Source organism: Elephas maximus, chromosome 7, assembly GCF_024166365.1.
Source record: "Elephas maximus indicus isolate mEleMax1 chromosome 7, mEleMax1 primary haplotype, whole genome shotgun sequence".
NCBI lineage: Eukaryota > Metazoa > Chordata > Mammalia > Proboscidea > Elephantidae > Elephas > Elephas maximus.
In genome coordinates, this window is record NC_064825.1 from 56,330,767 (window position 1) to 56,347,608 (window position 16,842).

The window sequence follows — 16,842 nt, forward strand, 5'->3', positions numbered from 1 at the left end:
AAGTCTTTGTCAACTAGCAAAATGTCAGTGTGAGGAATATGGGGCACTGCACAACCTCTAAGAAGCTTATTTCCTGGCTCATAAATTATCTCCTCTGTCATATTAATCTGGACATGCTTCAAAATTAACTGACATAAATTATTACTACTATTTTTTCTTTAAGTTATTTTAATAACTTTAAGGATGAAAAACATAACTATAGTAGGTGCTGTATTAATAAAAATAAATATCTTCCCCCTAACAAATATTCTTTGGAAAAACTCTCCAGTGGACAATCAGAGTAAACAGTGTACTTTTATTCATGTTGATCAAGAAAATACAAACACAAGCCAAAGACTACAACTTGGCATTCCAATTCCCCAGCTGGCCTTCAATTTTAACCTGTTTTATAGTTTTGTTTTTGTTTTTTTACCTTGTTCTCTGAACTTTATGAATATTGGTGCCTTTCTGAATACATAGATTAGTAAGAAGTAATCCTTTGTTAAATTATTAGTCATCTATTTTAGTTGAGTTACTCAGGCAAAAGAAAGGTCACAGTATATTGTTGCTATGTTCATGAACTCCCAGAATAATGAGGGAGATAAATATGTGTATTGGAATTATGAACATAGAAATACTTCCCAGTGTTACATACATATATATGTATATTTCACCCAAAGTAGAAGTTAATTTCATAGGCATTCTTTCAAAAATATGCAATGACACTAAAGTTTTCTCTGCTATATTTTCAGTAGCTTTCCCAGAATATGGGTACTTATCTCCTGGGTCTTAATGCAGTATACAACAGGGTTGAGAACAGGAGGGACTAATAAGTACACACAGCCCATGATAATATGCACCACAGCTGGAACATGCTTCCCAAAACGATGGATAATGGAAACTCCCAGCATAGGAACATGGACCAGCAACACAGCACAGATGTGGGAGACACAAGTGTTGAGGGCCTTGAATTGTTCTTCCTGAGAGGCAATGCCTAGCACAATGATCAGGATCTTCAAATAAGAGAGGAGAATGAACAAAGAGTCCAATCCAAAGGTGATGAGAATGATAATGAGGCCATAGATGCTATTGATGTGGTGGTCAGAACAGGAAAGCTTGATTATATCAGGGTGAAGACAGTAAGAGTAGGACAGCTCATTGGTCTTACAAAACTTCAGCTGCTTAAGGAGAAAAGGTGCTGGGAAGATGACAGCCATAGCCCTTATCGAAAGCCCCATGCCTATCTTGACAATGGTGACATCAGTCAAAATAGTAGTGTACCTGAGTGGGTTGGAGATGGCCACAAAGCAGTCAAAGGCCATGGCCAGTAGGATGCCTGATTCCATTAGGGAGAAAACGTGGATGAAGAACATCTGGGTAAGGCAGGCATCAAACTCTATTTCAGGGACATTGAACCAGAAAAGCTTGAGTAGAGTAGGCAGAGTGGAAGCACAGAGCCCCAGGTCACTAGCAGCCAGCATGGAGAGAAAAAAGTACATGGGTGCATGAAGTGATGGTTCCACCCAGATAACCACTAAGATTATACTGTTACCCAGAAGGGCAATTAGGTACAGGGCATAAAACAAAATGGAGGTCATTGGATGGGAGGCCTCCAGGCCAGGGAAACCAGTTAGAAGAAAGGGTCTGTAGGTGCTACTGTTGAAAAGGATCATGATGTCTAATTTATAGTAAAGAGGTCAATATTCACTTTTCTTCATGGTAGGGGGGTCCCAATTAGCCTATCATCATCTTTTTCATTTCCAGCGAATAATTTGGAGTACAAAGGTCAATAGTTGCTTCTTCCTAAAGTGATAGAGTCTGAATTAGCACATGGTCACCATTATCCTTTGTAATGAATGAGTCTATATCATGAGCTTTTCCTTAGGTACTACATAAAATCAGCACACTATTGGAGGCACTAGTTAACTTTAATACAACAAATTTATAAAACAAATTAATTTAACTGTTTGATTTCATCATATATGACTAATTTATTTAAGACATGATATATCATGTGTAGAGAGAATATCTGCATAGTTTTTTAATATAAAACATGATTATGTGTCCTGAGAGGACAACTTAATACCAATTTGGCAAATTAAAGACTCAGGGAATAGTCAGGGAGTAGAAAAACCTCTCTTTTATTCTTAGTTTGTATTATCTTTCTTCATGGGCGTTAAGAAAATAGAGCAATAAAAACAAAGTGAAGATGTAAATACCATCCATAAAGGATCCCTGTCCATGCAATGTGCATGGAAGTAATAGTTAAGAAATCAAATGACATATGGCATTGGGCAAATCTGTTGCAAAAGGTCTCTTTGGATGTTACTTTGAGGACTAATGTGCAGCTGACACAAACCATGATATTTTCAATTGCTTCATATACATGCGAAAGCTGGACAATGAATAAGAAAGACTGAAGAGGAATTGATGCCTTTGAATTATAGTATTGGTAAAGAATATTGAATATTCCACAAACTACCAGAAAAACAAACAATTGTATCTTGGAAGAAGTACAGCCAGAATGCTCCTTATAAACGAGGATGGAAAGACTTTGTCTCATATCCTTTGCACATATTATCGGAAGGGATCAGTCCCTGTAGAAGGCTAACATTCTTGGTAAAGTAGAGGGTCAGTGAAAAAAAAGGGAGACTCTCAAGAAGATGGCTGACTTGGTGGCTGTAACAATGGGCTCAAACATAGCAACAGTTGTGAGGATGGCGCAGGACCAGGCATGTTTCTTCTGTTTTACATAGAGTAGCCATGAGTCAGAACCGAACCAACACCAGAACAACAACATCCATGCAGAGAGGACTGCGACAACTATTCTGATTAAACTAGATTAACATCTGCCTCTTCCTATTCACAATTCCTGGGGCATTTTACATTAAAATGGTGACCCCATGTGTGTCAGAGTAGAACTATGCTCCGTAGGATTTTCAGTGGCTAATTTTTTGTAAGTTTATTGTCAGAACTTTCTTCCAAATAACTTCTCTGTGAATTAGAATATTCAAATTTTCAGTTAGTGGCTGAGCATAAGTTAACCATTTGCTTCACCCAGGGGCTAAAACAAGGCAAGAGTTCAGGAAATCCATATCCTATTTCTGCCTCTGGCACTAGCTATGTGATTTTGGTTAAATTGCTCAGCTCTCTGAAATTTAGTTTAATTTTTTTTAATTAAAAAATTGTAAAGAATGTAGGATTATATGAGTGATTTTTAAAAGACCTTTCCAATGAGGAGTTATTAGTTAAAATTTTTAAATTTATTTTTTATAACAAATATATATCTATATATATTTGAAATTACTACATGCCTACGAAGCAGCGGTCTATGGACAGTGTGGATACTGCCTTTTCTATTCAAAATGTAAACTGGAACAAAAAAAAAAAAAATTTTTTTTTTTTTACAAATTCCTATAAATGTCATTGTAATGGAAGCACATGTACTGTGTGTCAGGGAATGCTCCCTAGGAGGTAGTATTAAGCCAACATCCAATTTAGGCTAATATACAGGAGTAAGTAGGAAATGCCCACAAAGTTTTGTTGTGGGACAGGAGTATACATGAAAGGGAGAAATGTATGCTTAAAAGAGAGGATATCACAGTTTGTAATCTCTAATAATTTGGGGAACAGATTTCATATGTGGAGAAAGGCTTAACTTGAGGGGTAGCACAGAATAAGTTTGAGAAGTGAACAATTTTAAGAATATTTTATATAATTCCAAATAACGAAACGAATATTCGGGCAATAATTTTGAGTGTCTATGTGTTTGTGAGTGTGTGTGTGTTTGGGTATGGGCAATGGCTCTGTTACATTCATATTTTTATAAGATGATTCTAAGTGCGATGTGGAGAATAGATTGCAAGGGAGCATTTCGCTACGCACAATAAGGTTCTTTACCTGTCTCAAGGAAGCAGTATTTACAATAACAGCTAACATGTAATTAACGGGATAATACTATACATAAAGAAGTATAGCACTTTACGAGAACATTTACATAAAACTTATTAAAACTGTATGCAAAAAAAAAAAAATTCTAGTTTTCCCTTATTTTGTAGGTGAGAAGTTGAGCTTAGAATGTAAAGTGACTTCCCCAGAAACAGCTACACACTAGTAAGACTGAGAATTAAGTGTGAAATCCCTGAATTTTGCCGTAGGGGGGTTTGACTCCTTAGTTAGCTATGTTATTGCATGAAAATGAAAAGCCAAAACCAAAAAAAAAACCCAGTGCCGTCGAGTTGATTGTGACTCATAGCGACCCTGTAGGACAGAGTAGAACTGCCCCATAGAGTTTCCAAGGAATGCCTGGTGGATTTGAACTGCCAACCCTTTGGTTAGCAGCCATAGCACTTAACCACTACGCCACGGTTGTTTGACCTTCAGCAATATACTTAATATATTCAGGCCTAAGTTTAGGCATATATATTGTGGGTAATGATAATAACAGTAATAATATCTAATGAATAGGGGTGCTGTGAGGAGTAGATAAGGTAATTCATAGTAAGTATTTAAAACCAAGCCTGGTACATAGAATATTGTCAGAAATATTGATTATCAAAAATATTTCTTAGTTGAGAACCTCACAAGTTTCTTTGCTATATTTAAACACCAAATAGATTGTCTGAATCCATGGTTGCTGGCAGCAGAAACAACAAGGTGAAATTTGAGGGACATATATTTTATAAAGTAAAATCCTAAGAATTCATTCCATAATAATGGCATGATATTCCAGACAAATTTAGTGAGAATCCATTGCTCGCATTGAACATTGCGCATCCATTGCTCTTTTCTGGAAACCTGCTGAATCAGAGGGGAATTTACATCTTTAGAATGAGGACAGTGAGCCAAAGGCCTTGAGAAAATATAACCCCCAAGACCCTTGGTTTAATTATTTATATAACTAAATTTTGGAGCAGAAATAAAGTCTAGTGATAAAAATTACCTTCTAAACCCATGCTTTTCCTGGGGTTTCCTTTGAGAATAAAGGAATCAGCTTCTTTCCCACCATATATAGTAAGTAAGCACTTCTGGACCATAGGCATAAAGACATGTTCCTAAAATTGTGTCTGGGATCAAGTAGTTATATATCTGTTCATGTATGTGTATGTTTACCAGCCTGTCTCTAAATTCTCCTGAGATTTTTCTGTGAGAAGAGTACCTGCTGAGCCAATACTACTGAGTGGTTCCCCAGGGTCCACCACTTTGTAAACTGTATTTTAATTGTTTTTCTACCTGTGTGACCCTCTGGTAGTCACTAAAACTAATGTGGCTATTTTTCTACTTTTTTATGAGGCATAAAGCAATATTATTTTGAACCATTTTTCCACTATTTTTCTCCTCAAAGTAGGATCTCAACCTGTATCACTATGAGAATATTTTGTGTAATTAGTTTCAAATATTATGCATATTATTTATTATATATATAGGCTTGTCTTCATTACAGTATTTCATCAATTTTAGAAGGCATTAGCAAAATTTTTCTTGGGTTGTTAAGCTTTTCAGTCTGTTTTTTCAGTGCATCTGCATTTGGTGGTAGACAGGAGGAATGTTTATATGATTCTATAAAGGAAAGAAAGGCCGTGGAGAAATAAAACTGTTCTATCTCTGAGATACGCATAGTTTTGCAGGAGATGGTTGATGATAACCTCAGCATTTTTGTATTAATTTAGAAAAAAATTTGGCTCCATAATTAATTACTATAGACAGTACCAAAGAAACAATAAATGTAAATGTATACAGCTAAAATTAATGGCAAGATTCTTAATGTGGATCTTGAAAGTGGGAGTTTTTGTTTAGGGAACACTGAGTTTATGTTAATGGTGTCAGAATGATTTAGAAAAGGATAGTGAGAATCCTTGTATAACCTGAAGAATTTAATTGTTACTGAATTGTTTATGTAGAAATTTTTGAAATTGCATTTTTTGTTAAGTATATTTTCAAAATAATAAATGTTTTTATAAAAAACATGGGTGAGGCCATGGTGGAATAGTCAGATGCTTCGTGCTGTGCTTCTTACAACGACAACCCCCCCATCAAAAAAAAAAAAGAATCATATATATATATATATATATATATATATATATATATATATATATATATATTGCAATCTAGGGACCCAAAGACAAAGCTGAAGAATCAGACTGAGTGGCAGGTGGATGGGAGACAATTCACAAACAGTGGAAACAGATTACAGAGAGGGGATCCCCAGCATCCTTCTAGATGAGTCAGCACAGGACACATAGGTTAAGCCGAGTAGTGACACCCCAAGCTGAACCCCACTCCATCTGTTGCACCCAAGCTGCAGAGAGTCTGTGTGTACCTCCAGAACCAAACAGGAGTGACACCAGACCTATGAAAGTTAAGTGCAAGTTCCCAAACCATTGTGTGCACATTATAACCTTTCCCCATCAGAGGTCCACCACAGAGGAGCACTCCCTTCTCCTCATCCATCCCCCTCCCTACCCCTTCACCAGTCAAGTGGCATTCAGCACTGCCACACCCCCTAAGCCTGGAATTCCAGGCCTGGTCTGGAGGCATCTGCTCCTTTGCCCAGCTACTGATGTAGTAGGTCCTTGGACTTCCAGCACCCTTCACCCCTGCTGAACACCCACACCAGTGCCTTGCAGGCTGACCCCACACAGCATGCCCTCATTAGGACAAAACAGGCAGGGCATCCACCTGAAGCCCATTTTCACCTGCAGTAGCCAAGTGGGAGCTTCAGATTTGTGACATTTGACATCATTCCATGACATATTTAACAAGGGTCTTATCTCTATAATCTACAACATACTTAAACACCTCAATAACAAAAAGGAAAATAATACAGTTAAAAAATGAGCAAAGGATATAAACATACAGTTCACCAAAGAAGACACTTGGGTGGCCAACAGACACATGAGGAAATGCTCGCAACCATTAGCCATTACAGAAAAGCACATCAAAACTACTATGAGATAACATCTCACATTGGTGACATTACTGGCTCTAACTTAAAAAAAAAAACAGAAAATAACAATTGTTGGAGAGGTTTTGGGGAGATTAGACCTCTTATGCACTGTTGGTGGAGAAGTAAAATGGTACAACCAATTTGGAAAATGATATGGAGCTTCCCTAAAAAGGTAGAAATAGGAATATCATACAATCCAGCAATCTCACTCCTAGGAACATATTCTAGTGAAATAAGAGCCATCACGCTAATATACATATGCACATCCATGTTCATTGCAGGACTATTCATAATAGTAAAAAGATGGTAACAACCTAAATGCCTATCAACAGATGAGTGGATAAACAAAGTATGGTTCGTACACACAATGAAATACCATGCAAAGATAAAGAACAATGATGAATCTGTGAAACATCTCACAACATGGATGAATCTGGAGGGCATTACGCTGAGTGAAATAAAAGTGAGTTATAAAAGGACAAATGTTATACAAGACTACTACTCTAAGAACTCAAGAAAAGATTTACACAGCATACGAGCACACACAAAAACATTCTTTGATGGTTATGAGGGTGGGGAAAGAGAGGGGGGAACTCATTACTTAGATAGTAGACAAGTGTCAACTGTGGTGAAGGTAGAGGACAACACAATACAGGGGAAGTCAGCACAACTGGACCAAAGCAAAAGCATAGACATTTCCTAGACACAAACACTTTGAGGCACTTAGTAGCTGGGGCTGGGGACTGGGAGCCACTGTTTCAGGGGACGTCTAGGTAAATTGGCAGGACATAGTTAATAAAGAGACTGTTCTACATTCCACTTTAGTGAGTAGTGCCTGGGGTCATAAAAGCTTGCCAGCCAACATTTAAGATACATCTATTGGCCCCATATCATCTGGAGCAAAGAAAAATGAAGAAAACCAAAGACATAAGAAAAGTATTAGCCCAAAGGACTAAAGGGCCACACAAACCAGAGACTCCACCAACCTGAGCACAGAGGAACTAGATGGTACCCTGCTACCACCAATGACTGCTTGACTGGGACCACAACAGACAGAATGGGATAAAAATGTAGAACAGATTTCAAATTCATGAAAAAAGACTAGATTTACTAGTCTCACAGAGACTGGAGAAACCCCCAAGACTGTGGACACTGGACATTCTGTTAATTCAGAAATAAAATAATTCCTGAAGCCCACTTTTCAGACAAAGTTTAGACAGGCCTACAAAACAAAACAAAAAATTACACACGTGAGGAACATGCTTGTCAGTTCAGTCAAATATATGAGCCAAATGGGAAACTCCTGTGCAAAAGCAAGATGACAGGGAAGGAAGGGACAGGGAATGGACAAATGGACACAATGAACCTGACGTAGAAAAGCAGAGCATGCTGTCACATTGTGGAGATTGCAACCAGTGTCATAAAACAATATGTGTATAAATATTTGAATGAGAAATTAACTTGAGCTGTAAACTTTCACCTAAAGCATAATCAAATTTAAAAAAACCAAAGGTGCTAATGAATTAAGTAGACAACATGCAAGAATAGATAGGCGATATAAGCAGAGAGATGAAAAGTTTAAGAAAGAATCAGGAGGAAATGGTAATAAAAAAAGAAAAAAAATAGGGAGGTGGGGACAAGATGGCAGAATAGACAGATGCTTCCTGTGAGCCCTCTCACAACAAAGACCTAAAAAACAAGTGAAATGAGCATATTTATGACAAGCTTGGGGCCCTGAACATCAAAGACAGGGTTAGAAAATGAACTGAGGGGAAGGGGGAGGAAGAGACAGTTCAGAAGCGGAGAGGAGTTACCGGACCTGAATCATGGGGAGCCCTCAGGCACCATTCCCGGAGCGGTGGCAGTGGACTGGTACTAGTGTTAGGTCGCAGTTTCCTCAGGAAGAAGCAGCCAGCCACAAAGCCTACTCACACCTCCGGAACCTGAGAAGAATGGCACTCTGGGCAAGAGCTAAGTGCTTGCGTATATTTTACCGTACCCCCTACCCTCAAGCTGGCTTGGCTGTTGATTTCTATGGGCCTGAGATAGGCTCTGTTGAGCACCTAGAGCCATTCTTCAGGCCCTGGAGGAGGAATAAATTTGCAATTGTTGGAAAAGATCATTTGTCAGCTCCACTAACCAGGGGAGCTCAGGACAGAAGTGGCTCAGTTTATATAAATTTACCTTATTTATTTTAACTGCTGCTGAGTAGTCCACATAAGAATATACCATAATTTTTTTAAGTGTTTCTTTTTTGAGGGACATTTTGAGTGCTTCAATTTTTCTTCTATACAGAAAATTTTGCAATTAAAATCACTGTACATACTCCCATATGTATTTGTGAAAATTATTTTTAGAGTGACAAGTAGTTAATTGCTTTGCAAAATAATACTGTTTTTAATAACATTGTTTACTACACAATCTTCTCAATTTGGGCCAATTCACAATCCTTTCCTTTGTGCATAAGACTTAGCATTTATTGCAAACCTCACTAATGCTTATTATCATCAATCTTGATATTCTGTTAGCTAAACATTTAATAAACATTTTGTATTAATTTTTCTAATTATAAGTGAGGCTAAGATCTATTTTAAGTTATTTTTATAGTTGCATTCACTTCTGTATGAATTTTCTCTCCACATAATCTGTATTATTTATTTTCTATTATGTAAACACATTTAAATTGTTTGGGGCATAATGAAATTTATTGTGAAAAGGGATAGAAATAATGGAAAGGGTCAAAGTTAAAGCACATGAGAAAGATGAGAATTTTGATGCAATCATGTATACACATAAAAGGATAAAAGGGCTCAAGACCAAAAAAAAGAAAGGAAAAATACATAAAAATATCTTAGCTCAATAAATACATCCATAAACAGATCATAGATTACAATAACATTGGTAGAGCTTTTTGCCTTGTGATGTTAATTTTTCCTGTGAGTTATAAGCTCATCTGTTGACAGTAAGTGCATTGGGAAAGGGTTAATTAGGAAGAGAAGGTCTTAAATTTGGACCAGTTTCTGCATGAAATGTTAAAATAGAGGTGTGTGTTTGAGTGTTTCGGGGAGGTAGGGTCCATTTTAATGGACATTTATTATTTGTTATCAGAACAATGCTTATGGTATATTCTAAGTTCATATACAGCTTAATCCCCATCTTCTCCCTCACAAACACAAATGCAAATGGCCAGTCACACCATTAAAAAAACCCATTGCCATTGAGTCCATTCTGGTAGTTGACCTCCTCACCTACACAAATGCAACTAGCCTGCCACACCATTAGGGTGGTTTACCATATCAGTTATGAATGAGGGCTATGAAATCAGAGTGTCTGAGCTACAACCCAAGTCTACCTGTCTACCACTTACCAGTTGTTATACCTCATACAGGTGACTTAAACTCTCCTTATCCTAAAATAGGGATAAAATTTAAATGACTCAGTACACTAACCACTATCAGAAAAGCAACAGACTCACGGGATGCACTTAGAAATGTTAGCTATTACATTATTACATAAGTTCCCAATACTTTGGGTTCCTGTATTCTTCTTGTGTATCAATTTATACCATGATTCTGAATTGCCATTCTCTAGACTTCCCAAAGTTTTATTGACCAGCATATCCAGCTAATTTCATGCCTGAAATAGAATATCCGTCTCTAGGGACCCTGAAAGTCATATGCCAAGGTAGCTGAAACTCTGGATATGGAAGTTCAAAGACAAATTAAGAGGCAAAAAAGTGCTTTTTCACTGTAATCTAATATTAATACCTAGTTGGCTACACATATTTTTGACTTGGTCTGACTGTATATTTTTTCTTCTCACTGCATTTTTCTCAATATCTAAAATAAAAAAATGTACTCAGTATTGTTGATGCAGACATGTCAAAAGGGCACACAAACATATTTTCACTCATTTCATATTACTCTTCTTAATAAATGTTCTGAGGGTTGTTGCTCAATTCAATTCCAGCAGCCACTTTAGTTAAAGTTTATAATAGCATGGCAATCACTACTTGGAGGCAATGGGGTTACCATATAGAATATACCTCAAGAATATGATACAGGGCAGGGACAAGATGGCAGAATAAACAGATGCTTACAGCAACCCCTCTTACAAAAAAGACCAAAAAAAAAAAAAACAAGTGAAACGAGTATATTAATGACAAGCTCGGAGCCCTGGACATCAAAGGCAGGGTTAGAAAAGGAATTGAGGGGCAAGGGAAGGAGAAGACAGTTCAGAAGTGGAGTGGAGTTACTAGACCTGAATCGCTGGAAGCCCTCAGGCAGCATTCCCGAGAGCAGCTGCAGTGGGCTGGTACTAGCATTTGGCTGCAGTTTCCTCAGGGAGAAGCAGCCAGAATCACATCCAACTCACACCTCCGGAACCAGAGAAGAACAGCACTCTTGGCAAAAGCTAAGTCCTTGCGTATATTTCAATGTGCCCCCCGTGCCCAAGCCGGCTGCAGTGGCCATCGATTTCCCTGGGCATGAGATGGGCCTTGTTGAGTGCCTAGAGCCATTCTCCAGGCCCTGGAGAAGGAATAAATTCGCAAATGGGGGAAAAGATAATTTGCCAGCTCCACTAACCAGGGGAGCTCAGGACAGAAGCAGCTCTTGTCCAGGCATAAATGTTCCGTGGACTTTGAGTACCTTTCCCCTCTGCATGGACCTGTGTGAGCCTATTTCAGGAGAATAGGCCCTTGTTGGCAGACTATAGCTGTTTCATCTGTGTGGTGGAGCGGTGGATGTTTGATGTTTGACATTGCTTTGCCTATTAAATAGGGTCCTCACCTAGCCGCATCAGAGGCCTAAGGACTGGAGGCTCCACTCGGGTCACCCAGCCACCCATGACAGGGGTCCATGGGAAACTGGTACCTCCCAACCCTTAAACAAAAACCTGTCCCAACCCTTACAACCACAAATATTGGGTTCCCATGGTCTGTCTGCAGAATCCACCCACCCACCTGTACACTCTAGGGAACAGGGACATGCTTTCCTCAGAGACACTTGCGGGACGATCCTCAGCCCCCTGCCGTGTTCAGAGCATGACACCGTTCTGCAACCAGATATCTTGAACTGTATCTCCCAGATAATTTCTATAGAGATGACTTCATTGTTTTCAAGAAATGTTACATATGGCAAACCTATTAAAAAAAAACTCTCCTGGATTGCTTTCAAACAGGGCTGCAATTTATATTCTTGTCTTATGCATCTAAACATATTTTCATGCAGCTTATTGAGAAAAGGAAGTCCAGGGGAAGAACAGGACTGTGGAGACTAGAGGTTAAGAACTGCACCCAGTCCAAATGCAAACTCTATTGAATCTATCCATAACATAGCTCTAAAATCTCTCAGTTTATTTTATACTCACAACCATCAACTGAATCCAAACCAGTATTATTTTTTTCTCTAACATATTCCAGTAGTTGATGGCTCATTTTCTTCTGCTTCACACTACTAGCAGCCATTCTTTACTCTTCAAAATCAGTTCACCAAATTTATCTCCAAATTACACGCACTGTCTGTCATATTTCTTTATTTACACTTTCTCAAAACCCATTGCTGTCAAGTCGATTCCAACATAGGAACCTTAAAAATCTCAGCACCATCTTTATCCTGGTCTTTGAACAGTTGCCTTTGTTTCCAATTTAGATGCTCTACATGAGTTCTTTACAAAGGAAATCAACTTACAAGTTACCAAAAACTGTTGAATGGTTTTCTATCACACTTAGAAATTCAACTTCTTTTCATTGGCCTATAATGCCCTAAATGACTTGGCCTGTGATGTGGACTCTTCCCCTTTTACTCTTCCTCAAAACTTAGCAAGAATTTTCTGTTTTCTCCTAAAATTTTATAATTCATATTTCTGATATTTATTTCTTGCAGTACTTTTCCTCAATTCTTTGATTGACTAGTTCATTCTGCTATATCAGGTCTCAATTTAAATATTACCTTCTCACAGAGGTTTTCCCTGACTAACATTTCTAAGTTCTTCTCACCTCTGGCCAGTCTCCTTCACATCAACCTCTTAGTTTTCATCAGAGCTGCTTTTTATTTCCTGAAACTTAGTGTTTCTATTTTATTTGCTTAATGTTGGTTTCTTCCACTACAACAAACATTCCTAACATCAGGGACCTTGTTTGCTTCCCTGTTACATTCCCAATCCCTAGAATATTACCTAGTACGTGAATAAATGCATACACATAAAACAAAGATTTCAAGTACTTTGTGGTACAGTAAGAAATCATCAAGATTTTGTTAGAGAAATGTTCAGAGTAATAGATTTCCTTAGGTTTTTTTTCTTCTTGGCTATTATTTTCCTATAGCATTATATAACGAATCAATTTTCTCTTTTTCTAATCAGTGGAACAATGAAAATAACATATATATCCAGGATCTGGAGAAGGGTTATATAAATTATTTAGTATAAAATGTTTGATATATTGTGTGACCATTAAAAATTATAATTACGAAAACTGTGACATAGGAGAAAAGCCCTTATTACCTTATATAGTCTCATAGGGAAATAGAAATTATGTATACTCAACCAAGCCAAAAATATTATCCAAAGCCAAAGTTATTATAAATCTGAAATAATTTTGTATAATAAATGTGTTTGTAAACTAAATATTTATATGACAAGCCAGTATATCCTTGATGAAAAGAATTTTATAGTAAAACAGATTCCATTAAAGACATTATATTTCTGTCCTCTCTTTTTGGGTCTTCCACAAAATAGCTCTGGGGGTTTGGTGGTTATCATCTGTTCGTAAGTCTCTGCTCTGGCATCTGTTAGGTCTACAGGGAGACCTTGCAACAACTGCACCACTTTATTAATCCGTGAGAGACTGCAGTTCTAAAATTATTAATATAACTGCGGTTGACTAAAAAAAAAATAATAGGTTATCATAGCAACTTTACTTTGTCTTGTCAAGCTGCTCTTTTTATTCCCCTCCTTTTCTATCTTTTTAATGATCTTTAGCTTTCTTTATGTATGCTTTTCTTGATGTTATCCTTTTTTTTTTTTTCTTGTAGCTTTCTTCATGTATGCTGTTCTTGATGTTATCCTACAGCTCTTCTGGTCTTCAGTCATTAGTGTTCAGTGCATCAGATCTATTCTTGAACTTGCATATGAGCAATTAATTGTACGCTCCGCAGTCGGCCCCTGGCCTTGTTCTGACTGATGATATTGAGCTCCTCCATCGTCTCTTTCCACAGATGTAGTCGATTTAATTCCTGTGTATTCCATCCTGCGAGTTAGGGTTTATGTTGATGAAAAAAAGGTGTTTACAATGAAGAATCTGTTGATCTTGCTAAATTCTATCATGCTATCTCCTGCATCGTTTCTACCACAAAGGCTATTTTATTTCTAAATTTGCTTAATTTTTCTCTACAGCTTTTTCTCGAATTTGGTAAGATTTTGTCTGGTTAGGTTATATTTTAAATGGCATATTGTTATTTGCTGTTGTGCGTGATTCCACTTTTTTTTTGTTTGCTTATCCTTATTTTTTCCCATATATATATATATATATTTTTTTTTTTTTCTTGGCAGGGAATTGTCATTTGGATTTTCCTTTTTTTTTTTTAATTTTTAAGTTCAAAGATTATTTACTTAATAATTGTTTTTTAGAAATCACATAGTGAGACAATGCAGCCAATGGAATTACTTACACCAAAGCTCAGAATTTTGATTATGCCATGCAGATGTCATTGTGTTCTCATGTTTTGTAATTCATAAAGGGTGTATTGCTTTGATTTTGATTAATTCTTTAATTCAAGAGTTGTTCTGAAGAATAATTTTATTTGCATACTCATAGGTATGTTGTACTTACCTTTTACATACTAATATATAGTTTCTAAATCTATATTTTATTTTGGTGAAGTAAAGCTATTTTTTTGAAATAAATCTTGAACCCTACATATTAAGAGCCAATTTCCTATTTTATTACCCAATAAATTTAGATTTTATTTTTTGTCTTTTCTCTTAATCACTTTCAAATGAAAAATAACTTCTTATACTTAGTGGTTACTACCTCTAAAATTGAGTGGTATGTTTATTTCTTCTTCATCAGCCTCTAGCCATTAGAACAAATAACTCTTTTAAAGTCTCCAATTTACACCTGAAGAACATGACTCTTAGAAGTTGTATTCCTGTTACATACTTCCTAAGTGAGGTGGAATATTATTTTCTCAGTCACTTTCTCTGCCCATATTAGAATTACAAGGCTAGAAACTGGGATTTTTATTTTTGCAAACCTCTGCTTCCTGTATCTGCAGTTGTTTTTTCTTGTTTTGATTATGTCTCTGTATGGATACACTGTGCCACCACTGTTAGTGAATATCTGGTATATAAACTATCCTGAGAGTTGAGGGTAGAACTCCTGAGAATGCTAGATCTTAACTACATATTGATAAATTCAGAATTGTCTATTATAGCACCCAGAATGCTGCAGTCAGAACTTGTTGGATGAAAAGGATGGAGAAAAGAGGACCTATTTGGAGGGAAAATGAGGTATTAACTGAGAGAGAATGACTATTGCCTGGATAGAAAACATTTAAACCATACCTGTTGCCATTGAGACCATTCCGACTCATACTGATCCTCTAGCACAAAATAGAATTGCCCCATAGGGTTTCCGAGGAGCAGCTGGTGGATTCAAACTGCAGAGCTTTTGGTTAGCAGCCAAGCTCTTAACCACAGTTCTAAAAAGGGTAACTCCTTTCTGCTTAATTTGTGGAGGTAGTAAAGTTTTAGGTGTTGATAATACCCTGGTTTAGAATCTTTTGCTATCACTCTTACAACTCTTATTCCTTTGAAAAAGGAGTCTACAATATGCGCAACTTAAAATACGCAAACACTAATTAGACATGACATGGTGAATATTCAAGTAAAATTCAGGTAATGATCTTCTGTCTTCTTCATTCTACAATGCTGATGCCATTTTAGTATATTTCACAAACACTTCTGGGCAAATTAATTCTAAATCATGACGATACAGTTAACGTAGAGTGCTGCTATGATACTTCAAATGCAGTGACAGTTTCCTTTGAAAATCACCCAAATATTTGAAAACTAATTCACTTCTAAGTAGCCCATAAATCCAAAAAGAAATAAAAAAGGACAATGGAAAGTATTTTGAAGTCAATGAAGATAAAAACACAACATACTGGATTTGTGGGAAGTCACATTGCTTTTTTTTTTCCCTGAATGGGAAAACAATGCATGTTTATTATAAAACATTTTTTTTTTCCAAATAGAAATTTCTATAAACAACATTTTAAATTTTTAATTTCTGTTTTCCTTGATTTGTAGATCCCAATCATTGCTCACAGGTTGATTTGTGTTCATTCCTTTCACAATGTAACTGATTTTTTTTTTTTTAAGCAACTAAACTATTTATAATACATAGGAACTTTCTTTTTTCCATTAACGGTGTATCATGATGGCCTCATCAAAGTCATAAACAAAAGCCTAGCCTGTAAACACTCAAACCTCTCACCACATGCAAGCAGAAATCATTCACCTTTGGGTCTCCTGGTTATGAACTTTTTAATTTAGAATTTTCTTTTTATTTTAAAGGTCCAGAATGCTTCAAAACCAAGATGAAGCACCTTCTCTATGACTCCTGTGACAAGTGGAATAGATCTCCATTTGTTGGGTCGTATAAAGCTTGTTCAGATAACTTTTACTGCAATTACATGGGAATTTAATCATTGCTTTGCACCAGTTTCTACTGTACTAAATGTTAATATCTAAAGTTAAGAATGAAGTACTATTCATCGTCTTATACTCTGATAGAAACTATTATCAAGTATTTTGAACAAATTAAGAAATAAAGACGTCAGTAAATGAACTGACAGATCAATATGAAAGAATTTTCACCTTTTCATAGCTGAAGACAACCTGTAGCTTCCAGC

General features: G+C 36.7%; 1 protein-coding gene across 1 annotated transcript; it reads right to left on the minus strand.

Annotated features, from left to right (window-relative positions):
- Window positions 1-719: 719 nt before the first annotated feature.
- On the minus strand, window positions 720-1,652 carry LOC126079970 (olfactory receptor 51L1-like). Its single transcript, XM_049891312.1, has one exon. It carries the CDS (start codon window positions 1,650-1,652, stop codon window positions 720-722), a length of 933 nt encoding a protein of 310 aa, XP_049747269.1.
- Between the last annotated feature and the right edge of the window lie 15,190 nt (window positions 1,653-16,842).